The sequence below is a fragment of the Leuresthes tenuis genome, unplaced genomic scaffold, assembly GCF_036924035.1.
Source record: "Leuresthes tenuis unplaced genomic scaffold, fLeuTen1.0.hap1 SCAF_7, whole genome shotgun sequence".
In the NCBI taxonomy this organism is placed as follows: domain Eukaryota; kingdom Metazoa; phylum Chordata; class Actinopteri; order Atheriniformes; family Atherinopsidae; genus Leuresthes; species Leuresthes tenuis.
The window spans coordinates 37,002,347-37,030,186 of NW_027325361.1; the positions used below are offsets into that span (position 1 = coordinate 37,002,347).

Genomic DNA, 27,840 nt, shown 5'->3' on the forward strand with positions numbered 1-27,840 from the left:
TCAGTGTACACGGCAGAGTACCATAGGCAGGAACCATAACTGATTTAATGAGCCATTCGCAGTTTCACTGTACCGGCCGAGTGGACTTAGACTTGCATGGAGACAAGCATATGCTACTGGTAGTCAGTCATCTCTTTAGTAAAAAAGCATTTGTTTACTTTAAGGCAGCCTCCTCCCAGTCAAAACTATCTACTTGAGCTGCATTTTCACCAACACCACCCAGAATTGAAATGGCCCGGAGCTGTTTCTGTTTTTTGTAGGACCTAAAAGATCATTTCGGTCCTGGGTCTGTTGCATTTCCACTGAGGCCTGAGAGTCTGAGTATATTTGTTAAAAATCCTTTGCAGAGTGTTGCTTCAACCTGTCTGTGCCCGTCGGAGTCCCTGAGCCCAGATGGACACTAAAACCAGGAAGTTTACGCCCAACCTGTCTGTCACACACTTTTATGGGGTTTTGGGTGTTTTCATTTGTGCCTTAGAACATAACATCTGTGAATCAATCAGAAAGGAAGGTTTTTGATCAAAATGACATCTTATAATGGCTGCTGCCTCAATTGTCTGTGGTGGAGACAATGGTGTCCAGTCTGATCAAACAGGCTGCAATCTAGGAAGTCCACTTCTGCTATGTTAACTCAAATTCTGTCTATTCTACACATTTCTTTGGGATGTTAGGCATTTTTCTTTTTGCTCAGAGCATAACAGCTGTGAAACATTTGAACATTTACCTTCTTTCACTCTAAATTACATCATTACCACCACCACCGCGGCTGCCATTATTCTCTTCTGTTCACACAGCCTCACCTACACGACGGGGCCCTGTAGCTTATTTACTTAGAATTTGTCCATGACACACATTTCTGTGGGGTTTTGGGTGTTTTTATTTATGTCTTAGAGGAAAACTGCTGCAAGAGGTTCAGTGATTAAAGTTAAATGCTCTGATTTCATTGCTTTTTGTCACAATTGGAGCAACCTGTCATTCTGGAACTGCCCAATCACAGCTGGCTATGCATACTGCGTCTTCTCAGCTCACTCAGCAGTACAAACACGAGGAAGCGCTTGTTGGCTTCATTCCCAAAATGAGACTCCTATAATGTAATAACAAGTAAAAAGATGAGTCCAGGTCACAAACAGACCACTCAAAGTTTAGCCCCAAATTATTTAAAGAATATTTTTTTAAATGATGTATCGAACAATGAATGGATTGTTTGTTGGCTGAAACCATACTGAACTTTGTCTTTTTATTTCTAGTAACCACACCCTGGTTTGAAGCCTACAGAGAGAACTTCTTGCAGTCTATGCCTGCCTCTGACCATGAGTTTCTCAACCACTATCTTGCCTGTATCCTTTTGACAGAAGAGCTGGTACTGACTGATATCAGGTTCTAATATCTTGTCTGATATTTTTATTGTGAAGCATTTGCATAGCAGTTGTATATCATATTTTAAAAAAGTACAGTGCTCCTTTTTGGGACAGAATAAGCAGAATAAGATCAAAGCCAAAAAGAAGGAAAGTAAGAAGAAAAATGCAATAGATTAATACAGAAAACCTAATAGATAAAAAGAAATAGGACAGTGTCAAATTAAGCATATCAGAATGTACAAAAGTGTAGGCTGACCATCCCCCAATGTCTTGCCATTGTTTTTTTTTTTTTTTAATTCAAATGGCTAATGCATCAGAAAGTGGGACTGAAAATCAGGCTAAGACTACATGCCAGCTGGCAGGCATTTAAAGCATTTCCAGACTGTCGCTCTGCTCTAATAAAAACTTAAAGACAGCATCTGAGCAGTGAACTCAGCTGGACTTCCATGCACCAGGATCTCCCACAGTGGAGGTTAGAAGCAGCTGAATGTCTTGTACATTATACTTCCACAGTCCACAGAGTTCCAGTGTCAGACATACATCAATCAATAAGCGGGTTCCCTTCCTCTCATGTGTACTGGGACAAGGCAGTGGTCCAGTTAGGTGGCCAGATTACACCAACCATTGTTTGACTCCGTTGTGCATGTGAGCACGCTGACTGATTAATGAAACTGAATTTCACTCAGACATCGGACCAGTTTATGTGATATTGCTGTGTTTACAAAGTGCCTGACCTGTGGAATTCTAAAGAACTCTCCCTTTGGCTGTTCATATTTCTACTGAAGCTGCTGAAATTCAGATAATATTAGGAACTGAAGCAAGACTTTATTTATCCCAAAAGGAAGTTATATATGTATATAATGTATATATATATATATTATATGAACAAAACTAAATAAAATGCATGAATATCAGTGAAATGAAGCAGACTATCCTCCTGCTCTATATCTAACCAGCCAGCTGGATAGAACCAAGGTCTCATCCAGCTAGTAGGAGACAAAGCGAATATTTGGTGCTAAATTATAAAGCTTTGAGATTTATTTGTAAAAATGATGGGGTTATACAATCTGTGGGTCAAACTACCTTCTGATCTGAGGACCATTACAGCTTTGCTTACTTTCTAAACTAAGCTCAAAACATTCCTGTTCTCACAAGTCTATAATTATATCCGTGTGTGTGAACCTGTGTTGTGTGTAAATGTGTTAAGTGTAGGGTTCTGTCATATTTGAGCACACTGGGTTGGCATGTAATGAAATAGGCTATTCAAATAAAATGGTGGCCATTCTGCTACCTGTGCTTTTACTTTTAGTTCTTCTGCTGCTGATTTGTCTGTGTTCTTGTTCTTATAGTGGTAGTCTTCTTCTCCTACCCTGCAGTTCTGTGGGAGCAACTCTGTTTTGTTGTGTCCTTGACATGCTGGTTGTCACAGGCCTGCTGGTGGTGTCCTCCACTGAGGCAGTCCCAGTGGAGCAGTTCCTCAAGCTGTCCCAGGAGCAGCACAGGATTCAGCACAGTGGAGAGTACACTAATCCCAAGTGGTTTATCCCCAACACACTCAAGTACTATGTCTTACTGCATGACATGAGCGAAGGAGATGAACAGAGGTACGAAGTACATCTTTACTAAGTACAGTTAGAATCCTTTTAAAATCTCAATTATGCAAGATTACTATTCTATTCTATTGCTATTTGTATATAAACCATTCCGTAGTTAATCTGTGTGCTCCTATTTTTTTCAGGGCAGATAGTGTTTATGAGGATATGAAACAAAGGTATGGTCCTCAGGGCTGTTATCTGTTGAAAACCAACTCCCGTGCCTTCTCAGCGGAAGAGGACGAACAGATTCCAGACCCTTGGAGTCAATACCTCTACAAGAATAATCTACGTAACCTGGTAACCGACTCCCACCCCCACTGCATTTGATACCTTGTAACTGATACTTAGCCAGGGATCAGATGAGGTACGCTGATACCACATGCAGACAGCGATGTCATGAGTGTTAAACATAGCAGTGTCGTATCTCGGTTTGTATCCCATCAAGATGTTGCAAGTTTCAGAGTAAAATGTCCCGTTTTAGGTCCTATTAACATAGAACATATCATATGAAACAGCAGCTGGTTCAGATTGAAGGGGTTGAATGGCACCATTGAATGATTGTAGGTCTCTGGTTCTTTTTTCCCCTTATCTTTGGCATGCACATTGTAATGACAGGTATGCATTGCCCTTCATCCCTCCGGCCCCAGCCTGGCCTTTATTCATTTGTGTTAACTCCAGCCCCAGCTATTCCATCATTTTAATCCTGATTTTTATTAGAGGAAATGTGAAAATATACAAGCAAGGAATCAGAAATGCATTTGTGCTTTTTAGAGTTTTTGGCAAAGGCTGTGTATTATTTCCCCAAATGCTAGATCATAGCACATTTCACACTGATATTTTGAAACTGTAAGGTATGCACTTTCAGATACTTCTCTTCATAAAATGGTACAGCAGTTCTGATCACTGTTTCTGCAAATGTTTACTCTTTAAGTTGTGACTAAAACTACATTCTGGTTTTTTACAGGGCTGTCAAAAATGTTTCTTGTGTTAACACAGTTAACATCTATGTTGCAGGACATGTTTGATGTAAGTTCAGCCGCTAATAGTGCTGCTGTTGAGAACAATATTAGTGCAGCCGAAGTGGACTGCAGTAACTCAGCAGTTAAAGGTGAGTCGTTCTTTTTTCCCTTTGTACTTTTACATAGCACCAAATCACATCAAATGTCATTGTTATACAATCATAATCCACTGACATCTGATGAATTCACATTAGTCCAATTCACATACAGTTCCAACAAGCAAATGTCACTCGTTGTCTTTGGCAGTTTCATTTAGACATTTTGAGCTCTCTGTGACTGCTGGTTTTCTTCTGGGGCGTAGTATCTCACCTCCGGGCCATATTGCTCACACTGTCTGAGCAGGCACTGAAACACCTTGGACAATTCCTCAGCCTAAACGGGTGGCACATACAATGAGTTGTGTGGAGCTCCTCTTTTGAAAACAAGTACAGAGCCATTCTGCAACAGACAGTTCACACCTGTGTGTGTGTGTGTGTGTGTGTGTGTGTGTGGTTGTTGATGGGCGTGTATAGATGGACATGGAGCATCTAGTAGCCTGGAAACTCATCCTCTTCAGCTTGATGGAGATAGCAGCTCTGCGAGCCTACACACTCTTAGTGATGTCGGCACTGACCTGAAGAGAGGTGGAAGGGATACAGACAGCCAGTTGTCAGGAGGAGGGAGCCACGGGGCCTGTCTTACCCTCAGTGACCATGACCACATCAGACAGTTTGTCCAAGAATTCACTTTCAGGGGGCTGCTGCCACACATTGAAAAGAACATCCGACAACTGAATGACCAGGTATAGGTCCAACTCTTGGCTCTCAACAAATGTTTCCTTGTGCATTAATTCAACCCTGAAAATCTGTCTACATTCATAAATACAATGTATTTTCATAATTAAACTAGTATTACAAATAATTCCAGCAAATTTAGTAAATGTTTTATGTATCTTTTAGAAAGCCAAAATGTTTATTTGTTGAAAGATATTTTAAAAGAAAGTTGGGATTCCATCCTTTTTACCCGGTTTTATACTCCACTTTGCTGTCAGCTGGAGCTTCAAAAGGAACACACCGTTGAACTGGCACAAGTGAACAGCACTTAATTTTCATGAATCTTTGGTTTAGTAAGGGGACTTTGGTTTCAGTTTCCACGAGTCTTTTTCACCTGCCAACCGTTAGGATTATTGGATATTTTCTGGTTCCTTGATGTCACACTTGTGTTATTAATGGAAGGTCGTAGTGTCAGACCATACAGCAATCATTTTACATGTCTTTTAATGTTGTTTTTTTTATTGTTTCCTCACCATTAACGGCAACAAGCTGCATGTATTGGATGTCATGTACTCACACCCCTGAATGTCCTCCACAGCTGATTTCAAGGAAGGGTCTGAGTCGATCTCTATTTACGGCTACCAAGAAGTGGTTTGGTGGAGGAAAAGTTCCAGAGAAGAGCATCACTGAACCAAGGAGTACATGTGGCCTTCTGTGAGCTCGTAGCCTCCACACTGTCCTCACACTGCACATGATGCTTGAGCTGTGTGAGGACAGTGCTGATGTGACCTCACCCTTCTGTGTTGCCAGATATCCTCCTGAAGCCCCTGAGCTGCAGATCAGGAAGATGGCTGACCTTTGCTTCCTGATTCAGCACTACGAGCTGGCCTACAGCTGTTACCACACTGCAAAGAAAGACTTTCTGTCTGACCAGGCCATGCTGTATGCAGCAGGGGCGCTGGTGAGAACACACACTCTCTCGTGAAAAAAGTATTACAATTCCTCTTCCAAGATCCTTGCTTTAACAAGTAATGCTTCTTCTTTATTCATTTTCCCACAGTAGGAAGTATTTCATACATTTTTAAGAGCATTTTTATGAGATGGTTTATACGTGTGCATAATACCAGTATCCAAGAGCATGCTGTATGAACCAACAGTGAAGATGGCTCAGTTGTTATTGTCACCCTGCAGCTTCATGTGGCCCCATGATGCTAAGCAGCTACTCATGCCCACGTTGTGGGGGTGCTACCTGCACAGTAGAGTAGAGCCCTGTTGAGCGGTACTGAAACCAAAAGTTCTCAAAATGGGGGTCTCTTTAATGGACAGTTGAAATCCAGGTGAATTTTTATGAAGTCCTACACTATCTTTTCATTCACGCACGTGAAATTTATGTCAGTTTTGGTTCGATGTTCCTGAGAGGAGAGTCTTTTGTATTTTTAACGAGTGAAGAGTTACCAGCATCTTCAACTTTCAATGGAATTTGTTTGTTCAGAATTTTTCAATAAAGTTCAGGATTCAACAGTTTAGTGTTGAATGGTAGTAAACCTTTTTTGGTCAGTACATAGCTTTAAGGTGATCAAAGTGGTCTATTTTTAGTGGGTGGACAGATGTGAGTGGTACATTTCAAACTCTTTTAGGGTTTTTTTATCATCACCTGTAACAAAATGGCGACAGCTGCCAAAATCAGTGTCTACATCTGATCCATGCAGTACTGTTGTTTTCCTAAAGGCCTTTTAAAGGCCTGTGTTTGTTTTCACAGCATGTTACTCAGAAAACATGGCTACATGAATAAATCTCACTTTAAACTGATCAACAAGTGAGCTTAGTCCAAAGGTAAAAAAAGGTTTTTGTGTAACTTAATGAACTAAAACTCTTATGTCAGGTGTTCACTGGTTCAAATGTTGGCTTGAAATGAAGAAGAAGGGCCTCAACACAAGTCAAAAAAGACACAAAGAATAAAGTGTTCCTTCTCCATAATGCCATGTCAGGGTAATATCCAGCAGTAGCAACAACACTACCATGTTCTTTTCTGCTCATTGGTCATTACTCAGCTTTTCAGTTGTAGGCTAAAGAATGTGTTCTTTTCAGAATTGATCATCTCTATTTACATCTTGCATACAAAGTCGTATTGTTGACATTCCTCAGTTAAATAGCCCCCCCCCCCCCCCCCCCCCCCCATCATATTCCATCTATTCCTCTGATCTGCTCTGTAGGAAATGGCTGCAGTGTCAGCCTTTCTGCACCTTGGAGCCCCCAGACCTTATCCTGCACACTACATGGACACAGCAATACAGACCTACAGAGATGTCTGCAAGTATGACTGACTGTCTTATTACCTTGAATTTTGTCTGCTATTTGTATTTAAAGTCAGTTTTGGGGTAACAAGCTGGTGTGCTGTTGCATTTAAATCCAAGCACTTTGGGGTGGACATATTTACACACTCACAATGTAGCTGGAAAGTGTATCTCTTCCCTTTGTCCTTTACAGGAACATGGTGCTGGCTGAGCGCTGTGCCTTACTCAGTGCTGAGATTCTCAAGAGTCAGGGAAAGTACTCAGAGGCTGCAGCTCTTCTCATCAAGATGACCAGTGAGGTTAGAGGACATGTATCAGTTTTTGTCCTGTTGTATTCCTTAAAATTCCCCCGGCTATGCCTCACACACGAGTATTTAAGTGAAACTGCTGCAGATGAATTCTGCTTTTCCTTCTGCAGGACTCTGACCTACGTAGTGCTCTGCTATTGGAGCAGGCAGCCCACTGTTTCATTAACATGCGTTACCCTATGGTGCGCAAGTTTGCCTTTCATATGATCCTGGCTGGTCATCGTTTCAGCAAAGCAGGACAGGTAAGCCTTTCTTTCGCCTGTGGCCTTCCCTAACACTAGTGCTGACCAGTTCTTGTATTTGTTTTTTTTTCCCCCTTCATTGTCTTACATCTTAACTACATTATGTTCTAGAATTCACTACATCAGTGTTTCTCAATCCTGGTTCTCAGGGCACCCCACCCTGCATGTTTTCCATGTTTTCCTGCTCCAGCACACCTGATTCACATGAATGGGTCAGGTCTTTAAGCGAGGATTGACAAACACTGCACTACACTAAAGTTGCTGCAAGTTGCAGTTGTTTCAATCATATTTAGTGTATTTGGTATTTTTGAGATTTATATTTTTTCTGATTTTTGAGAAATGTTTTTGCACTGATTGATGAGAGCAGCTTCACACTGAGCACATGTGACAGACATGTCAGAGTCTGGAGACCCTGTGGAGAACGTTCTGCTGCCTGCAACATCCTCCAGCATTTGGCGGTGGGCAGAGATGGGGACTTGAGTCGCACTTAAGTTGCACAAACAAAGACTCGAGACTTGACTTCAGACTTGCCCTCAAAAAACTTGAGACTTGACTTGGACTTATCTTAATTTCATGAAATCATTATTTCTGATCTTTATTCCATTCATTCCGATGTATGACAAGGCTGATGGCAGGCTCAGCGCAGCATAGCCTCACGCATGCGTGCAGCCACTAATATCAAAACTACTGTCACCATGGCAACATCAAGCTCATCTGGAACTGTGCCATATGCTGTCACATTTGGTTATAAAACGCTCACACAGATAGCAAACGGCCTATCAGGATAAATGATGTCGGCTGAACTACGTCCAGCTTCATCAGGCACCTGAAAACACCCAAGGACAGGTCTCTCTGTAATGTGAAAGGGAAACTTGGCGTGTATCGACAGGCACCACTAGCACACTAATCAAAGTAAACGGTGTTGTAAATTGTATGCAGATTATAGCTTCATTCTTCACTGCAGCGCTGCTGATTTATCTGCAGCGGCCTGGGAAATTTGGGAATGACTTTGGTTAAGTAGCCTAGGTTAACAGTTACCAAATAATTTGCTAAGCCAAGTCTGCGTAGATGTAGGTTAACGTTAATCTAATTGCTGTTTTAAAATAGCCCACTTTTACAATTTCAGGGACACCTGATAAAATTCCTGGTTGACACTGACAAAAAAGTGAAAAATGCACTGAAATTAAAGTTATGCATGAGAAGTTCAGGCTACACAGTGTTATTAATGTCTGTTAATGTATCCTGTGGTGCAGAGCAAGCACACATTTCCAAATACATTTATATACTTCAAACAAGCTTTCATGGCGTTTCTTCACATTGGATGGAAATAGTCCTATCAAGTGACCGTGCTCTGATCAGTTTTGATCCTGCAGTGCTTAAGGATATAACACATATATTGATGAAACAGTACATGCTTTCAGTCCATAACATACAACAATGCAGTCTTATCTGGACCAAATGGTATATGTCTAATGATAGAACGTTCATTTTAGACATTTGAGACTTGAGACTTTACTTGTTATTGGTCCTGAACAAATCCTGTTCTGTACATCACAAGTTAAAAGAGCTTTGCTCATATCAAAATAAATTTAAAATAAAAAAAAATGGGAAACCGTGTTTTGAAGGGAGTGTGAGCATGGATGATTGTTTGTCTCATGTGTCTCTGTTTGGCCCTGTGATGGACTTGTGACCTGTCCAGGTTGTTCCATTGAGAGCCAATGGAGGAAGAGAAGGACTTGCTATGAGAGTACATTTTTATTTAGATGAATGATTAAATGTTTAGGGCGTCTGTAGCTCAGTTGCCCACCAATCGGTAGGTCGGTGGTTGGACTCTGGCTTCCCCAGGCTACATGTTGAAGCGTCCTTGGGCAAGACACTGAACCCCACGTTGCCTACTGATGTATCCATCTGTGTATAAATGTTAGAAAGCCTTAAGACGTGCTGTATGAGTGTGTGTGTGAGTGAGGTGAATGCCACGTAGTGAAGCGCTTTGAGTGGTCAGTTAGACTAGAAAAGCTCTATACAAGTACAGTCCATTTACCAGTTCTTCACTCTTTGTGGTACTTCTGGAGTCTGTCTTTTATCATCTACCAAATCATTTCCTTCCAATTATTTCTTCGTAATTTCTTCTCCTAAGAGACATATGTAGAGTACATATATCTTAATACTTCCTTACTCTGTCTCTTGATGTAGAGGAGACATGCACTGCGGTGTTACTGCCAGGCCATGCAGGTGTACAAGGAGAGGGGTTGGTCTTTGGCTGAAGATCACATCAACTTCACGATTGGTCGGCAGTCCTACACTCTTGGCCAACTAGAGAATGCTGTGACAGCCTTCAGACAGATCCTGATCAATGACAGCAGACAGACGGCCACACAGCAGGCCGCCTTTCTCAGAGAGTACCTCTATGTTTATAAGGTAACTTGAAAAGGTTTGACCAAGTCTTCCTGAAGATCGAATTTGTGATTCATAGCTTCATACTTGTGGTTTACTATGAATTCAGACTGAAGTTGTTGAGGGGCCTAGATTCCTTCTTGGTCAACAAAGATTTTAAAATAATTTTCACAGAGTTAGCCAGATACTTTACCAATAAACAGGGAAATTTGTCCAAGCACGTTTAAAGACTCCACTCAGCAAAAAAAAAAAAAAAAAAAGCGGTAAGGAGAGGACCATGAAAATTGGGATCCCAATGATAAGCGTATTTAACGTGACCAAAAAAAAAAAAAGACACTTAAGACCAAAGTGAAAATCTGTAGAAAGAAAAGAATACTCCAGAAGCTGCTGGAAGTGGTGCTTCCCTGCATCTGGAGATGAAGTGATGATAACTATTTGGATAATGATGAGCATTTTAAACTTGCCCTCAGTTAGTGTCACTGGTGTGTTTAGTTTTACAATATGTGATTATCCCATTTCAACCCTTTCATGCACGATGTCCTTTCATGTCATAATAAATTTTTTATTTTTTTTGTCAAAGTTGCACATAGGCCACTAAAGCATCACATTTTCCATTTCTGTTCTTCAGATGCGCAATGTCCATTCCACGTGACATTTAAGTAACTCCTTAAATAATTGGTGTAAAAAAAAAAGATAATAACAATTTGTTCTTTTTATGCCTAAAGATAAATGAAAACACTTGGGGGGAAAAAATCCTGACTGAGGCTTTCATAATTCTTGCATGAAAGGGTTAAATGTGTAGAGTTGTAACTGAGCTATTTCCTATTTATTTTTTATTTATTTTTCTATTTATTTTATAGATTATACTAATTTGAACATTGTCAAGAGGAAGAAAAAAAGATTTTCTGAAGAGATTATTCAAATCATTGTCAATGTAGAGGATGTGAGACAATGCTGCTTTACACGGGTGTTTCCAAAAAAGTTTTTCAGGATAAGGTGTGAATGGCTCCACAACAGTTTAAAGCTTTATACTTACCATCAGTCTGTCAGAACTGAAGAACCAAGAAAAGAAGCCTGTTGAAGGTTATTATGGCCTGCATAACCTACATCTTACAAACACACCTACTGTAAATTCTGGACTATAGAGCGCACCTGAATATAAGCCGCACCCTCTAATTTTAAAATCCATTTTGTTCTTGTATGGGCCACACGGGATTATAAGCCACGGGTGTCCACAATGTAATATGAGATATTTACACAGAAAGATGTTACAAGTGATCTTTTAAACTTCTAATTAAATAAGTATAGTAACATAAACAAATACGTGGTGTAAATGCTTTTTTTTTTCTAACAGCTCCTGTAACACTGATGGTTTTAACTTAAATACCTATCAGTAACGCACAAATACGTGGCATGAATGCTTATTTTTCGAACAGTGCCCTTTAACACTGATGGTTTTAACTTAAATACCTATTACTAACGCACAAATAAGTGGTATAAATGCTTTTTTTTTTTTTAACAGTGCCTGTAACACCGATGGTTTTAACTTAAATACCTATCAGTAACGCACAAATACGTGGCATGAATGCTTATTTTTCGAACAGTGCCCTTTAACACTGATGGTTTTAACTTAAATACCTATTACTAACGCACAAATAAGTGGTGTAAATGCTTTTTTTTTTTAACAGTGCCTGTAACACCGATGGTTTTAACTTAAATACCTATCAGTAACGCACAAATACAAGGTGTAAATGCTTTTTTTTTAACAGTGCCTGTAACACCAATGTTTTTAACTTAAATACCTATCAGTAACACACAAATACGTGGCATAAATGCTTTTTTTCCCAAACAGTGCCTGTACACCGATGGTTTTAACTTAAATACCTATCAGTAACACACAAATACGTGGCATAAATGCATTTTTTTTTCAACAGCTCCTGTAACACCGATGGTTTTAACTTAAATACCTATCAGTAACGCACAAATAGGTGGCGTAAATGCTTTTTTTCCCAAACAGTGCCTGTACACCGATGGTTTTAACTTAAATACCTATCAGTAACGCACAAATACGTGGCATGAATGCTTATTTTTCGAACAGTGCCCTTTAACACTGATGGTTTTAACTTAAATACCTATTACTAACGCACAAATAAGTGGTGTAAATGCTTTTTTTTTTTAACAGTGCCTGTAACACCGATGGTTTTAACTTAAATACCTATCAGTAACACACAAATACAAGGTGTAAATGCTTTTTTTTTAACAGTGCCTGTAACACCGATGGTTTTAACTTAAATACCTATCAGTAACGCACAAACACGTGGCGTAAATGCTTTTTTTTTTCCCCGAACAGTACCTGTAACACCAATGGTTTTAACTTAAATACCTATCAGTAACGCACAAATACGTGGCATAAATGTTTTTTTTCTTTTAACAGTGCCTGTAACACCGATGGTTTTAACTTAAATACCTATCAGTAACGCACAAATACGTGGCATGAATGCTTATTTTTCGAACAGTGCCCTTTAACACTGATGGTTTTAACTTAAATACCTATTACTAACGCACAAATAAGTGGTGTAAATGCTTTTTTTTTTTAACAGTGCCTGTAACACCGATGGTTTTAACTTAAATACCTATCAGTAACGCACAAATACAAGGTGTAAATGCTTTTTTTTTAACAGTGCCTGTAACACCAATGTTTTTAACTTAAATACCTATCAGTAACACACAAATACGTGGCATAAATGCTTTTTTTCCCAAACAGTGCCTGTACACCGATGGTTTTAACTTAAATACCTATCAGTAACACACAAATACGTGGCATAAATGCATTTTTTTTTCAACAGCTCCTGTAACACCGATGGTTTTAACTTAAATACCTATCAGTAACGCACAAATAGGTGGCGTAAATGCTTTTTTTCCCAAACAGTGCCTGTACACCGATGGTTTTAACTTAAATACCTATCAGTAACGCACAAATACGTGGCATGAATGCTTATTTTTCGAACAGTGCCCTTTAACACTGATGGTTTTAACTTAAATACCTATTACTAACGCACAAATAAGTGGTGTAAATGCTTTTTTTTTTTAACAGTGCCTGTAACACCGATGGTTTTAACTTAAATACCTATCAGTAACACACAAATACAAGGTGTAAATGCTTTTTTTTTAACAGTGCCTGTAACACCGATGGTTTTAACTTAAATACCTATCAGTAACGCACAAACACGTGGCGTAAATGCTTTTTTTTTTCCCCGAACAGTACCTGTAACACCAATGGTTTTAACTTAAATACCTATCAGTAACGCACAAATACGTGGCATAAATGTTTTTTTTCTTTTAACAGTGCCTGTAACACCAATGTTTTTAACTTAAATACCTATCACTAACGCACAAATACGTGGCGTAAATGCTTTTTTTTTCGAACAGTGCTTGTAACACCACTGGTAAAAAATTAAAAAAAGACAGCAGCCTACCAGGAAAGTCATTGATCGCCTTCTTCATCTTCCTGCTGCGCACTAAAACCATCAAATTCATCTTCTTCTGTGTCCAAATTGAAAAGCCTCAAAACTTCGTCACTCACTTCAGTCTCTTCGTTGTCGCTCTCACAGTCTCATCTCAGATTGATCGCCTTTAATTTAAAAGCTGCATCATATGCATTTCTTCGTTTGTTTTCCATGTTGAGGGTGAGTACAAATGACCAATTTACAATAATTTAGTACTGCAAGTGTGTTTGATTTATTGTACAATTTCATTGGACCACTGTGAACTATTCGTTAATTTTATTGCTCTAATGTTACGAGGCAAAATGTTTTTGGCGGCATGAAAAAATAAAGAAAAAAACATTAGCCGCACTGTATTATAAGCCGCGGTGCTCAAAGCCTGGGGAAAAAGTAGCGGTAAGTAAGCAGTTGGACCTTGCTTGTTCTCACAGGAGTTTAAATTTAGCCATGTAATCTGTTTCTCACAAATTTCTCTCAAGTCAGAATCAGAAAATACTTTATCCTTTATACTTTAAGTCCACAATCTCTTTATGTGCAGGTCTTAACACAGAACAAACCGCATCACTTTAAAGTTATGAAATAAATGTGTTCATCTTGAAAAATTTCCAAAGCCATGTTTTCTTGAGTTGAGTTTAGTGTATACAGATCCAGACACTTGGGAGATGATATATTAAAAACGATGCAGTGAAAACATCTTCATAAAACCTTGTATAAGAAATATTGCCATGAAATGAAAATTGGTTCAGTGGCAAAAAAAAAAAAATGGTTTGCTTTTGTCCCAGAGCGTCATAGGAGCAAATGAAGTTGACCTTCCCCAGCTGCCGCTTCCCTGCATTCAAAGCTCTGCCACAAGGGTGTACTTTGGACATGAACGCCGTCTTGCAGAAGGTAATGCACTCGTCATTCATATGTGATCTCTCCTTTGTCTAAATTACGGTTGTATGATATAGTCAATCTGCATCAATTTTGCAATGTGCGTGTGCAATATTTTTTTAAAGTAGCAAATTTATTCAAACTTGTCGTTCCACAACTTCTTTGCTGCCTGGCACAAACAGGGGTGTGCAAACCCTTTCCTTGACTAATCGTAGAAGTATTCCAGTTAAAGCAGGTTTAATTAGACATAATTACACTTTAATACTTGTTTTGGCCAAACTCTGTGTATATAAGTCTGAACTGAGTACTGTCAGATTAGCAAAGGCTGCAGCACCACAGCTGTGTAGTGACAAAAAGGAGCATTAAGGTCCTTTAAAATCTTGGTATACATCAAATGTCATATATCATGTATGCACAAAAATAATGTAATCTGTTTGAACCATGAAACACGGTGGAGGAGCTCATTTTGACTTACGAGTTTGGTAAATTGACTCACTGACAGCCAGGAGGAAAACGAAATCAGTAAGGGGTTGCTTTTTGCACAGAGCAAAGCACACCTACCACAAGTACAAATCTGTAAACACTTTCATAAGTTGCCTTTCTTATGGCTCCATATGAAGGCGATAAGTCAACAGCCTGAGTACTTCATCTGCTGGCAGATGTTGGGTACCAACCAAAGTGATGAGTAGGTCTACTTGAAAAGAAACACTCAGTTAAGGAAACTTTCTTTAAAAGAGCTGGAGATTTTATCTAGAGGGCTGCAAGTCAGTTTGTTGGGTTGTGTGTCTGAAAATGTAAAGCAGGCAAGTTGCATGCTGGCAGAGCTTATTGCTGAACAGCTTTTTCTTAAGACTTCTGACGCCAACTAGAGTGGCAGCCTTTTCAGTTGCTCTGTCTGTCCTATGTGTTTTTATTCCCTTTTGTACTTTTCTAATTTTTGAACTCTTTAATTACACACTTTGAGTAGTATTTTACTGTATCCTATGGTATTACTTTTTTTCTACAATTGAACTGCAGCAGGAAACTTGTCCTTTCAAGCAATCAGCTACTCGCACTACTCGCACACATAAACCCTATCCCAGGGGAATTGTGGTTCTATCAGAGCTGCAGAGCCAGGGCTAAGGTGAGAGCTAGGCGCCTGAAGAGGTGGTGCAGATACAGGGCCTCAATTCCATCGGTTGTGGTGGGAAACGTAAACTCGCTGTCACACAAGACGGATGAACTGGCTGTCCTGGTAAGGAACCAGAAGACCTTACCAGGACAGAAAGAAATCTTGTCCTGGGGTATCCTCTTACATTTTATGATGCAGCTTATATCCTCAAATAAGAAAAACTCGAAGGCCTTGTTTGATGCCGTGAATTATATTGTTTCCCATTTGGCTGTAGCGTAGCAACTCATCTCTTTTTTAGAAACACAAAATTTTCACACAGGTTTTCTCAAAGACAGTTCTGCTTAAAGTCTCAAGCGACATTATGATGTCAGCTGACTCTGGGGATTTCACTGTTCTGGTTTTATTAGACCTAACATCTACCTTTGACACCGTTGATCATAATATTTTGATCAACAGGCTTCGTGATGTGGTCGGTATATCTGATCTGGCTTGAAGATGGTTCCATTCATACTTTTTTTTGGCAGAACCTTCAGTGTCTTTGCAAATCAAATCATGTCAAAACCTACAAACCTGATGTGTAGGGTACTTCAAGGTTCAGTCCTAGGACCTATCCTGTTCCTTTTATACATTTTACCTCTAGTACTGATAATCCAGCTGTACTGGTACATTTCGTATCATCTCTATGCTGATGATGTACAGCATCAAACATTTTGCCTCGTAACATTAGAGCAATAAAATTAACGAATAGTTCACAGTGGTCCAATGAAATTGTACAATAAATCAAACACACTTGCAGTACTAAATTATTGTAAATTGGTCATTTGTACTCACCCTCAACATGCATATGATGCCGCTTTCATGGCAATAAGCTGTATTGTTCTTTCAAGTTGTCACCTCTGATGAAATGTTTAGCAAGCATCAAACAGTGGGTATGTAACAACTGTTTACAGCTAAATGCAGAAAAAACAGAAACCGTAATTGCTGCCTCCACAGCTGCATCCCTGACATTAAGAAACACCCTGGTGAATAAGGCTCGTCTGCCCAGCCAAGGTTCAGAAACTTTGGTGTTATCTTTGACTCAGCTATGTCTTTTGAGCGTTTTTTTTCCCCATAGTGTTCATGAGTACCTTCACCTTGAAAATGCAGTCAAATTGCACGACTTCCTGGAAGAAGAAGAATTACCATACCTGCGTGACTGAATCTACACAAACACACTTGAAAACACTGCTGTTTGTTCATTATGTTATGTTGTGGATGTGCAGTATTGTCCTTTATGTTGAGCATCTTTTGTAACATTGTTCTTTGTGTTATCAGCTCCAGGGGCTCCAGAGCAGTCCCCAGCACGGAGCCACCCTTTTTTATAATTTTGTTCAGTTTCTTTAAGTCTCTGGTTTTGATCCTGCTGATCCCAACAGATGCTGCAGAGCAGATTGTACTCTCCACAAAAGACTTGTAAAGGATATGCAACATTTTGTTACGACAATGAAGGACCTAAGCTTCCTCAAGAAAAATTTTGCAGCTTTGTCTCAGTTTTGTGTTTCCAGTCCAGTCTGCTGTGGTGAACTGGGTGAACTCCTAGGTCCACCAACTCCACCTTTTATCCTAGGACGGAGACATGCTTAATTTATTCCTGTTCCTCCTAAAATGCACAGTCCTCTCCGTTGTTGTCTTTACATTTTCGGTCATTTTCGTTTTTTTTTTTTAAATATTCTTTTTCTTTCTTTTTTCTTTTTTTTTTCCAACCAGTTCCCTGTGCCCATCACTGATTAGCCCAACAACTGCAGAGTCAGCTCAGTATTTCTGGAGATGAGAGGACTCTGAGTTGTACTTGAGGTCTGAGGTATACAGAGTGAAGAGAAGCTGATAGTACAGTCGCCTTTGTTGCTCCTGTGCTGTTGACCACCGTCTCAGACACACAATCCTTCAGTCTCACAAACTGTGGTCTGTTTGTCTGTATGGCAATAATTGTGGATACTCTTAGAGACATTCACTTATATTTGCTGGAGCTTGACAGTGTAGGATGAATTGTATTCAAAGCACCTGAGAAATCAAAGAATGTGATCCTCACAGTGCTGCCTGTTCTGTCGAGATGAGAGTAGGCTAAGTGTAAGAGGTAGGTGATGGCATCTTAAACACCAACCCTAGGATCATAGGCAAACTATAGTTGATCTTGAAAAGTGTTAAGTTGCTTATTGAGATGAGTCAGTAACAGTCTCTTCTGCATGTACCAGAAAAAGATACTGGAACAAGGTAGTATGTCTTCCACAGCACGGGAACTTTCTCATGACTCCTGGCTGAGGTTGAAGAGGTGCTGTTGAATCCCACACAGCTGCTCTGCACAGGGCTTCAGGACACTTGGGTTCACACCATCTGTACCCGCAGAGTTGTTCTGATTCAGCCTCTCCAGCTGGTTCTTCAGCGGACTGCTGGAGACAGACAGGCTGAAAGAGCAGACAGAGGGGCTCTCATTGGGTTTTGATGTGGGGGAAGGCATTAGTGAGGCTATGTTAAGATTCATGACTAAGGTGCAGGAAGATGTGTATCTGTGGAGGGTATGAGGTGTGTGTGGCTGGAGGCAGATGAGGAGCATGCTGAGTGTTGACCCTTTTGAAAAACGGGTTCAGTTCTTTTTCCCTTCTCATTCTTATATCAGTCTGATCTCTTTCACCTAAGGCCTGTGATCTTTTGAATCCCTGACCACACATCATTCATGTCGTTCATCATGTTTAAAAACCCAAACCACTAAAGATCCCAGGCACATCACTGAAGATGCATCCCAGCGCATCCTGAGAATGTATCTTTAAACCTTCTCTCTCCATGAAACCTTCAAGTTCAGCAGCTTTTTCAGGTCACTGATGATTTATTGCTTATAATTGGGAGAGCACTGCCCTGTATTCATGGGGATTAGAATCTCCTCACTAAATTGTTCAAGCCCATCACACACTCAGTCATGTCTTTGATATTCTCTCCACGTGGCTCACAGAAAGCCTTCCACTATGTAGCCTCAAAGCACCTCTTCAGAGTCTCTTCAGCTTCAAAGACCATCTCCTGATCACTGGTTGGCACTGGACTTAAACTCACTAATAGCCAATAGTTCAGTGTCCCAAGCACAAATGCGCTCCTTCTCAGTGACGTGTCCAGGATCACACCATCGTTGTTAACGGGCACTGCAGCACCTCCATCATTGTATTTGCAGCTTGAGGTCTCTGTCTGCCCACAAAGTTTGAAAACATGGTAGAGAGCGGTAGACTCCAGTGTAGGTTCCTGCAGCCATGTTTCAATGAAGCATTGATACTTCTCTCCTGATATTCCAGCTCCAAGTTTGTTTGTTCTATTTGCTATCAATTTCACATCTCACATTGATGACAGAGAATCAAGGAACGAGATGGTTTCATTTTACTCCATGTCTCTCTCCTTCTTGCTTCTGCATGATATCCACAGTAATCTTCCAAGTCTTTGTAATATTTATAACACTACTCTGTAATGGATGGGGTCAACTTTTGTACTTCCTCTGTTGCATTCTGGAGTCTGGATGTCATAAACACCCTGAAAGTCCTGAAAAGGAAATAATTAAGAAAAACTTTTTATTGGCCATACTCCACAATTCACTGGCAAAGTTCTTTGTTCTATGTGAACTATGTGTTTCTGAGTCATTCTGAGGTACACTGGTCTTTGTTTTGTACATTCCCTGGCCTGAAAGTGCCCTGGAGCACATGGGGCCTGAGGTACTGCAGTTAATAACTTTGGTTTGGTTAAAGATGCAAGACAAAGCTATGAGAGAATGTGAGGAAGAATGAACATCAGAATATTACAGCTGGAGAGTGCTCAGAGAAAAAACAGGATGACAGACAGTTAGCTTCTTTGTTGCTATCAGTAAGTAATGACTGATCAGCTCTCTGGTTCTGTCCCGTTTGCTTTGCTTGATTTTTGTTGATGAAGTTGTCGACATGCAGGTTTAAATTCATTAACATAATATGACCATGATCCTTTCTCCCTCTGCTCTGTGTAGGCTGTAAATCAGAGGAGACTGAAGCTGTGGTTGATTCCTGTAATTAAACTAATGAAATGTGGTTTATATACTCCAGGCTTAGTGCTCTGTATCATGACATGTACTATATTCTCAAAAGTATTCACTTCATGTTCCAGTCACTTCCATGGCCACAGATGTATAAATTCAAGCACCTAGGCATGCAGAGTCCTTCTACAAACATGTGAAAGAACGGGTCTCTCTCTGGAGCTCAGTGAATTCCAGCGTGGTACCCTGATAGGATGCCACCTGTGCAACAAGTCCAGTCGTGAAATTTCCTCTCTGCTAAATATTCCACAGTCAGCTGTCAGTGGTATTTTAACAAAGTGGAAGTGATCGGGAACAACAGCAACTCAAAGTGGTAGGCCATGTAAAATGACAGAGCGGGGTCAGCGGTTGCTGAGGTGCATAGTGTGCAGAGGTCTCCAACTTTCTGCAGAATCGATCACTACAGATCTCCAAACTTCATGTGGCCTTCAGATTAGCTCAAGAACAGTGCTTAATTGAGGAGCAGACTAGCAATACTCAGAAGGGATGAATATCTTAGGAAAAAGAGAAAGAAGAAAGAATATGTAAAAACTGCGTTTTATAGGGACCCGTTCAAGTTTGTTAAAGGGTTGTTTAAGTTTGCTAAAGTTTTTGTGGAGGCAATTGAGAATAGTTTGGGAGAAACAGTTTATTCCTAGAGCATGGCGTAAGGCAGGAGGCATTCTTATTCCAAAGGAGAAAGAGTCCTCGGACCTGAGTCGGCTCTGGATGATCTTGCTCCTAAATGTAGATTTTCTTTAGTGTAGTTGCTTAGAGAATAGCTAGTTATTTAGAAAGGAATAGCTCAATAGATACTACTGTGCAGAAGGCAGGAATATCAGGTTTTACAGGGTGTTTAGAGCACAATAGCAGGATTTGGTATCAGATTCAGTCAGCCAAGAGTGAGAAAAAAGATTTGTTATATTTCTGGATCTAGCAAATGCATTTGGTTCAGTGCTACACAGCCTTATTTGGAAAGTGTTTGATTATTTTAGAGTACCTGTAGTTGTTGTTAACTTAGTAAGAGCATATTTCCAGGATATCAGACTGTGCTTAAGTACAGCAGGTTTCACAACAGGTTGGCAGAGGCTACAAATAGGTATTATGGCAGGGAGTACGATTTCTCCATTAGCATTTACAATGGCGATGGAGATAATTATTAGAGCTTCCAAGTGGGTTGTAGGTGGAGAGAGACGTCAGGATGGCATGCAACTTACACCAGTTAGAGCCTACATGGTGACTACAACAGTGCCATGTATGACGAGAATACTTGAGAGACTTAACAAAAATCAAACCTGAAACATCAAACCTAGTAAGTATAGAAGTATCTCAATAACTTGAGGGAAATTAAGTGAGAGAAATTTTGTCATAGATGAAGAAAAAAAATGCCAATAAATAGGGAAAAGTTAGTAAAGAGTTTAGGTAGATGGTACCAGGCAGACTTAAATGATGCAGAGCAGGCAGTGCAGTTTCGGAAAGCTGTTGCTGAGGAACCGGATATAATAGATGAATCAGGGCTTCCAAGAAAGTGGAAGCTGTAGTGTCTGCTGTTTGGATTGTTTCCTCGGTTGATGTGGCCACTGTCTGTGTATGAGATTCCATTATCTGATGCAGAAAAAATTGTTATCTTTTACATTAGGAAGTGGCTAGGTGTTCCTAGATGCTAAAATACCGTGGCACTGTATGGAAAAGGCATACTCCAGCTCCCAGTATCTAATCTAGTAGAGGAGTTTAAATATACTAAAGTTATGACAGAGCTCCTGTTAGCTGGGAGTAAAGATGTTGTAGTTAGTAAGGTGGTTCCAAACCCAACCAAGGGGAGGAAATGAAATCTGTGAATGGCAGCTCAGGAGGCAGAAGCAATTCTTAGACATACCCAGATTGTGGGTAATGTTCAAATAGGCTGAGGAGGCTTGGGGCTTGGCCCTGGCAAACCTCTGGGTAGAGTGGAGTAGAGCAGGTCCCAAAGAGAGGAGAAAGCTAGTTGTTGAGCAAGTTCGTAGACAGGAGGAAATATTAAGTGGTACAAAGGCTCAGGCTAAGAATGGACGGTGGTTGAATTGAGAAGGTGTAGAGAAGAAAAAGCTTAGTTGGAAAGAGCTGTGGAGTATGGAGGAAAGGAGTATTAGATTTTTGATAGGGGCAACATATGATGTATTGCGAACTCCCCAGAGCCTAAAACTCTGGGTAAATGGAGACCCGCTATGTTCAGGTACTGCAACTCTAAGGCATATTTTGTCAGGTTGTAAGGTTAGTTTGTCACAAGGCCGGTATACGTGGCGACATAACCAAGTATTAAGAAGCTTAGCTGCAGGTACTGAAGATAAATGAAGGCAGGTGAATTTAGGAGGGTCAAAGGTGAAGAGAGTGGTAATTCAGTTTGTTCAAGAGGGGGAGGAAGTTAATAAGACAATAAGGAGGCAAGGCAGCTTAGAGGATGCTTGTGATTGGGAGATGCATGTAGATTTAGGAGGAAAGCTTGTTGTTCCCCAGGAAATAGTCTCTACAAATCTATGGCCTGATATAGTCTTGTGGTCTAGGAGTAGAATGAGAGTCTATTTCATAGAGCCGACTGTTCCTTGGGAGGACTTAGGAGTATAAGCATATGAAAGGAACAAGCTTAGGTATGTAGAGTTAGGGGCAGAAGCAGGGCAGCCAGGATGGAAAGTTAGGATCATTGATCCTAACTTATAGCTGCAAAGGGTGGGCTGACGTCATATTAAATGGAGTAAGAATGGGATGTCACTTCAGTTCATCTGTGTGTAAAGCCTGATGAGCAAATACATTTGGCAATATAGTGTCACAGGAAATACATACTATTACAACAGCAGCATGTTCATCTGTGTTAGATTAATTGTCAGAAAGTTATAACCTCCTCCCCACAGTTTTGATTAAAGCCTGCCTGCCCTCTCCACTCCCCTTTTTTCTACCATCATTCATTCCTCACTCACCACCTGAATTGTTTCAGCCTCCTTCAAAACCGCTGCTTTCACCCCAATTCTGAAAAAAAATGGTTTAAATCCTAACAACTTTAATAATCTCCATCCTATTTCCAATCTACATTTTCTCTCCGAAATACTTGAACAAATAGTTGCAACACAGATCCACTCTTATTTAACCAATTACAACTTGAAGGAATGGTTCCAGTCTGCTTTTTGCCCCCTCCATAGCAATGAAACAGCACTTGTAAAAATCTCCAATGACCTCCTCATGGCAGCTGACTCTGGTTTACTCACCATCCTCCTCTTTCTTGATCTATGTGGAGCCCTCGACACCATTCTCACTCAGTTCTCCTCAATAGAGTAATCTCAATTGGTTTCACATATACCACATTAGACGGGTTTAAATCATACCTTTTTCTGGCCGCACTCAGTTCATCCAGCTCAAGTCTTTCACTTCTCAGCTCTCCCCCGTTACCACCTGTGTACCCCAGGCATCTGTTGTAGGGCCCCTTGTTTTGATAATTTATCTCCTTATTTTCACTGTTATTTGGATAACACCCAGCTCTATCTGTCCACTAAACCTGATTCCACACTCCCACCACCTTCCCTGACCCACTGTCTTACTGAACTGAATTCATGATTCTCTTCAAATTTTCTTAAACTGTGACTTTCTTCTGGTATGATTACATGGTATTACATGGTCTTACATCACTCTTGACAACTCTTGTGTTCCCCCCTCTCCCCATGTTAAGAGTCTGGGTGTCACCCTCAACAGCACATTATCTTTCCAATCTCAAACAATAACGTCACTCGGTCTGCATTCTTCCATCTAAGTAACAATAATAGTCCCCCGCCGCTCCTGCTCCCCCATACCACCACCATCTTTGTTCACAGCCTTGTCCCTACCCAGATTGACTATTGTAGCTCACTATTATTTGGTCTTACTCAAAATTCCTACATATGATTCAACTTGTTCAGAACTCTTCCGCTTGCATGAGCACTAGAACCTCCTCCACCCACCACATCACCCCTGTTCTGCAGGAGCTTGACTGGCTTCCAGTTAAACACTGCATAGGCCATCCACCACCTCTCTCCTCCATATCTGTCTGATTTGGTCCTTATCACCTCTCCATCCCAATCCCTCAGATCCTCCTCCTCTCTCCATCTCTTTGTCCCTTCCCCCCGTCTTGCCACCATGGGGAGCAGGGCTTTCAGGTGCTCTTCTCCCCGCCTCTGAAACTCACCACCACCTGACTTCAGAAGCATCACTTTTCTTCCTCTTTTCAAATCCATACTCAAAACTCACCAGTTCAAAATAATATACTCTACATAATCTCCTTCACTACTTCATTTTATTTTGTGCTGTTGCACATGGATTGTTTTTTTTAAATAATGCTTTGTGGTTTTATTGTACAGTGTCTTTGTTTGTTCTGAAAAGCACTTTCAGATAAAATGCATTATTACACTCGAGTTCACTCACTGTCAGATTTTGTCCGTTGCTGCAGTACCTTTTAATCGAATGCCAGCTCTAAATTCTTATCAATCTTCAAATCAACAAATCCTTGTTTTTTTTTATTTATTTACTTTGTGTAGGAGAAAAACAGGCAGCCACTCATGTGTCTTTGGATCAGGAGTATGACCAGGATTTATCAGCCATGTGGTGCCACCTAGAGGAGCAACTTGTAGCTTCTGCCAATCGAGGGATTGTCCCAATAAACTTCCAGCCTACTCAGTGCTGCCTGAACAACCAGACAGATAACCTCCGTCACCCACTGGCTGTGGTGGAGGGTAAGAGTGGAACGTACTTAAAATGTTATTACACAGTACAAGGTTGCACCTAAGTACTACATAGGTGAGTTGATTACTTAGCATCCACAAATGGAAGTTGTATTTTCACAGTAACAATAATCTTATTTGATGAAATGAAAAAAGAAGATTTCTTTTTACATAAAGGCATAAAGAGATTCATTGTAAAAGGTTACTGTAGAGGTGAGGAATCACCCTCTGTACTAAAACTTATAGCTTCAGAGCGGGTTTAGTGTCTAAAGAGGGTTTTTTCTGTATGTTTTGTTGAGTTTCCTGTCTTTTATGCGAACAGCTTGTACAGAATGCTCTATGAAATAAACTGTGGAGGCTCTGAAACAGATGGATGATTACTGTACCATCTGGAGGGCTATTTACTTGTTTTTTCATCAGTTCAATTCAGTATATTTATTCAGTGCAAAATCCCAACAAATGTCATCTCAAGGCACTTCAATGATGGAGTCCAATTCATTGTAATCCAATCAAATCCAATTAATTTGTGTGTGTGTGTTGCTAGGGACTGAAGAATTGATGGGAGTCATTTGAGTTCATCAGTAATGAATTGTGTGTGATCAGTATGCTGTCACACTGTTTCTCCACAGAGCCAATCATAGTGGAGGTGACATTCAGGAACCCTCTGAAGGTTTCTCTGGCCTTGTCCAACTTGTCACTCCTCTGGAAGTTTAGTGCTGATGGTACATCAATGACTGATGAGTTGGCAGGAGGAGCCATCACTAATGAGGACACCCCAGATTCTGAGGTAGACATCCTGCATAAATCTAGGAATGGAGATTCATCTTCAGTTTGACTTTTCAATGTATTACTAAAGTTTTTTGTTTGTTTGTCTGTTTTATCTTTCAGATGACACAGAAAGATGACATTGTCACCACAGAGATCATAAAAGAGTTTCATATGGGTCCAGAAGAGACCAAAATGGTGAGGTTCTCTCTGAAGTAAAGCTGTGGAGTTTAATTCAAGTCTGTGAAACAATGAAGAGTGTTTACATGTGTAAATAAGAGTCATATTACTAAGTAGTATCAGTGGAGTTGGAACCTTCAGTCTTACAAAGTCTGAAATCCAACTGTCAAACTTCAACACTTAATCTATAATTGTGATCAGAAGTATACACACACTGATCATGAATGACATGGTATTGTTGGGCGTTCAATGATTTCTTTGAGCTATTATTTTTAGGCATACTAATTGCTCAACTTTAATTTAGTTTATTTTATTTTCCCTTTGTCAGCCCAAGGTGAACACTCTGCCATATTGCTGTGTCTTCTCCCAGGGAGATAAAATGGTAGCAAAGGGTTTTTCTGACACCAATACAGAATCAAAATTACACATACAGATGAACAAACACGATTATTTATACCGTGGTGCTAAAAATTTGAAAACCTTTTGAATTATAAGGACATCGTAACTTGCAGTTACTGAGCATGATTGACCAGCAGTGGTAATTTTTTCTGTTCCAGCTTGCAAAAGATTTGTTTGAAAGCACAGGCTGGTTTGGATATCAACAGTTCTATGGCAAAGTCCAAGAAGCTTTCTAATCCTCTGAAATGAAATTGTACTTACACAAACCAGGACAGTCTTGTTTCAAACATCTGCTCTTTCGCTTCAAAGTGTTGTATGTACAGCTGCCAGAAAAAGTTGAGCATGTTAGTGGTGAGAGCGGTAAGAGGTAGATTGGAACTACACTGTGAACACCTACTCAATGTGTGTGCTTTGATTTAAAAAAACAAACAATGGTAAATGAGACTGTGGTTGGCTGTTAACTGTCACTTTGATCTCAGGCCCGACTGAAACTGCTGCCACACAGAACCGGTCAGCTGAACATTGTTGGAGTCATTTACAACCTGACTTCTTCTTCACCTGGAGAAATGACCCTAAACACGGAAGGTACAATTATACAGACTCTCTGCTCATATTTGCTTTACATGAGAACTGATGGTCTCACACACACATTTACTCTCTTAGCATCCCTAACTTGGACACTTCTTCTTGTTTTGTAGTTCTGTTGATTATTTTTTTAAGCCAAAAAAAAAATGAAACAGAATCAAAGTCTCAGGGACATATTATTTCAGAAGTCTTTTTGTTATGCGGCCAAAGGAACATGCAGTATGGATTTAGTCTTGTTTCCAGGCCAGCAGACACTGGATGTAATGGTGGTTCGGGGCAGACAGGACCTGAAGATCCAGGGTCCACGACTTAACCTGACCAAAGAAGACAAGATGTTGGTGCGGCATGGTACAGATCGACGACTGGATCCCATCATAACACCCCCTATGCCCTTAATGGAGGTAGCTCCACCAGCAGTCCCTATTCTGTTGTTATTTCTAAAGTCTAAAACAGTAAATTGACCTACATTTGGTGTTTGACGAATGTTAATTTTAGACCGTGCTTAACTCTGTGGTTTGAAGTTTAGTTTCACTTGTGTGTTCTTGTTTGTATTTTAAGACACGTAGAGAGATGTTTGTCATAAGTAAATGGTTGCAGTTTGTTTTTAAACTGTGCCCTCCTGCCTTCCTCTGCACAGCAAGCAAGTGTTTGAACCAGGCTCAGAAAAAAGCAATAAATCAAGGAAATAAGAATATAATGTCATCATTGTGCACTCTAAATGACAAGAACATCACAACCCCACAGGTTTTAAGTGAAAGTCGGCGCTCTGCAGACAGTGTGTGTGTGTGTGTGTGTGTGTGTGTGTGTGTGTGTGTCTACACACACCTGTTCAAAGGCAGCAGTCCAACAGCGTCCCAACATAATAACCAGCTGTGTTTCTGCAGAGAATCACAGCATCAACACAAATCTAGATGGATTCCTTATAGATATCGCAAGTTGTAGCCAAATGATTTGGCATTTCTGAGAAGCCCATTTGAATGTATATGTACTGGAAAAAAATCAATCAATATTGATATAGATTTAGAGAATACTAAATGTGTGCATGCTGCCCACTGTCAGCCCTTCACACCTGTTCTCTGCTCTCCTACTGTCTATGTTCCCATTCGGAATTTGTATTGTGCTGAATTTCCAAAGAATTTCCATGAGGGTTGCTTGGTGGTGTGGTGGTTAGCACCGTCCCCTCACAGGAAGGTTCAACTCCCGGCTGGTTCTGTCTGTGTGGAGTCTGCATGTTCTCCCCGTGTATGTGTGGCTTCTCTCCGGCTTCCTCCCACCGTTTAAAAACATGCTGTCAGGTTAACTGGTGACTGTCCTCAGGAGTGAGTGTGAGTGTGAGTGTGTGTGGTTGTCTTTGTGGCCCTGTGATGGACTGGTGACCCGTCCAGCCTCTTGCTCATTGGCATTCCTCCCACGTGATGACAAAATTCAAAAGAATACTAACTAACAATTGAGATAACACATTAACTGGCAGTCTGAGTGTGTGACATTGTTTTGGTTTCAGTACATTTTTTTTCCAGTAATGTTCAATTGTTAGTCACTCCTCACGTCTCTATATTTCCATGAAAACAGGCAACAGCTGCAGAAACAGAGTCTGTACAATTCTTTGGCGCTTTAAAGTGAGGGTTTGAAGGTTTTGTTCACGATTTGTTCATTCTGTTCGAATTGGTCCTACATTCCATATTTTGTGCCT

The 27,840-nt window shown here is 40.4% G+C and overlaps 1 protein-coding gene across 2 annotated transcripts in view; it reads left to right on the forward strand.

Annotated features, from left to right (window-relative positions):
• Nucleotides 1-27,840, forward strand: part of trappc8 (trafficking protein particle complex subunit 8) — a 64,600-nt gene that overhangs the window by 23,080 nt on the left and 13,680 nt on the right. Inside the window, exons 3-19 of one of the 2 annotated variants that reach the window (XM_072390245.1) lie at nucleotides 1,248-1,337; nucleotides 2,788-2,962; nucleotides 3,097-3,250; nucleotides 3,968-4,061; nucleotides 4,485-4,753; nucleotides 5,323-5,438; nucleotides 5,535-5,685; nucleotides 6,938-7,038; nucleotides 7,212-7,317; nucleotides 7,437-7,568; nucleotides 9,762-9,986; nucleotides 14,248-14,353; nucleotides 24,039-24,233; nucleotides 24,851-25,008; nucleotides 25,110-25,184; nucleotides 26,045-26,150; nucleotides 26,382-26,551. In XM_072390245.1, coding sequence (XP_072246346.1) covers nucleotides 1,248-1,337; nucleotides 2,788-2,962; nucleotides 3,097-3,250; nucleotides 3,968-4,061; nucleotides 4,485-4,753; nucleotides 5,323-5,438; nucleotides 5,535-5,685; nucleotides 6,938-7,038; nucleotides 7,212-7,317; nucleotides 7,437-7,568; nucleotides 9,762-9,986; nucleotides 14,248-14,353; nucleotides 24,039-24,233; nucleotides 24,851-25,008; nucleotides 25,110-25,184; nucleotides 26,045-26,150; nucleotides 26,382-26,551 — 2,423 coding nt within the window. The remainder of the gene's footprint in view (nucleotides 1-1,247; nucleotides 1,338-2,787; nucleotides 2,963-3,096; nucleotides 3,251-3,967; nucleotides 4,062-4,484; nucleotides 4,754-5,322; nucleotides 5,439-5,534; nucleotides 5,686-6,937; nucleotides 7,039-7,211; nucleotides 7,318-7,436; nucleotides 7,569-9,761; nucleotides 9,987-14,247; nucleotides 14,354-24,038; nucleotides 24,234-24,850; nucleotides 25,009-25,109; nucleotides 25,185-26,044; nucleotides 26,151-26,381; nucleotides 26,552-27,840) is intronic. The other variant, XM_072390246.1, reaches the window with a different exon arrangement.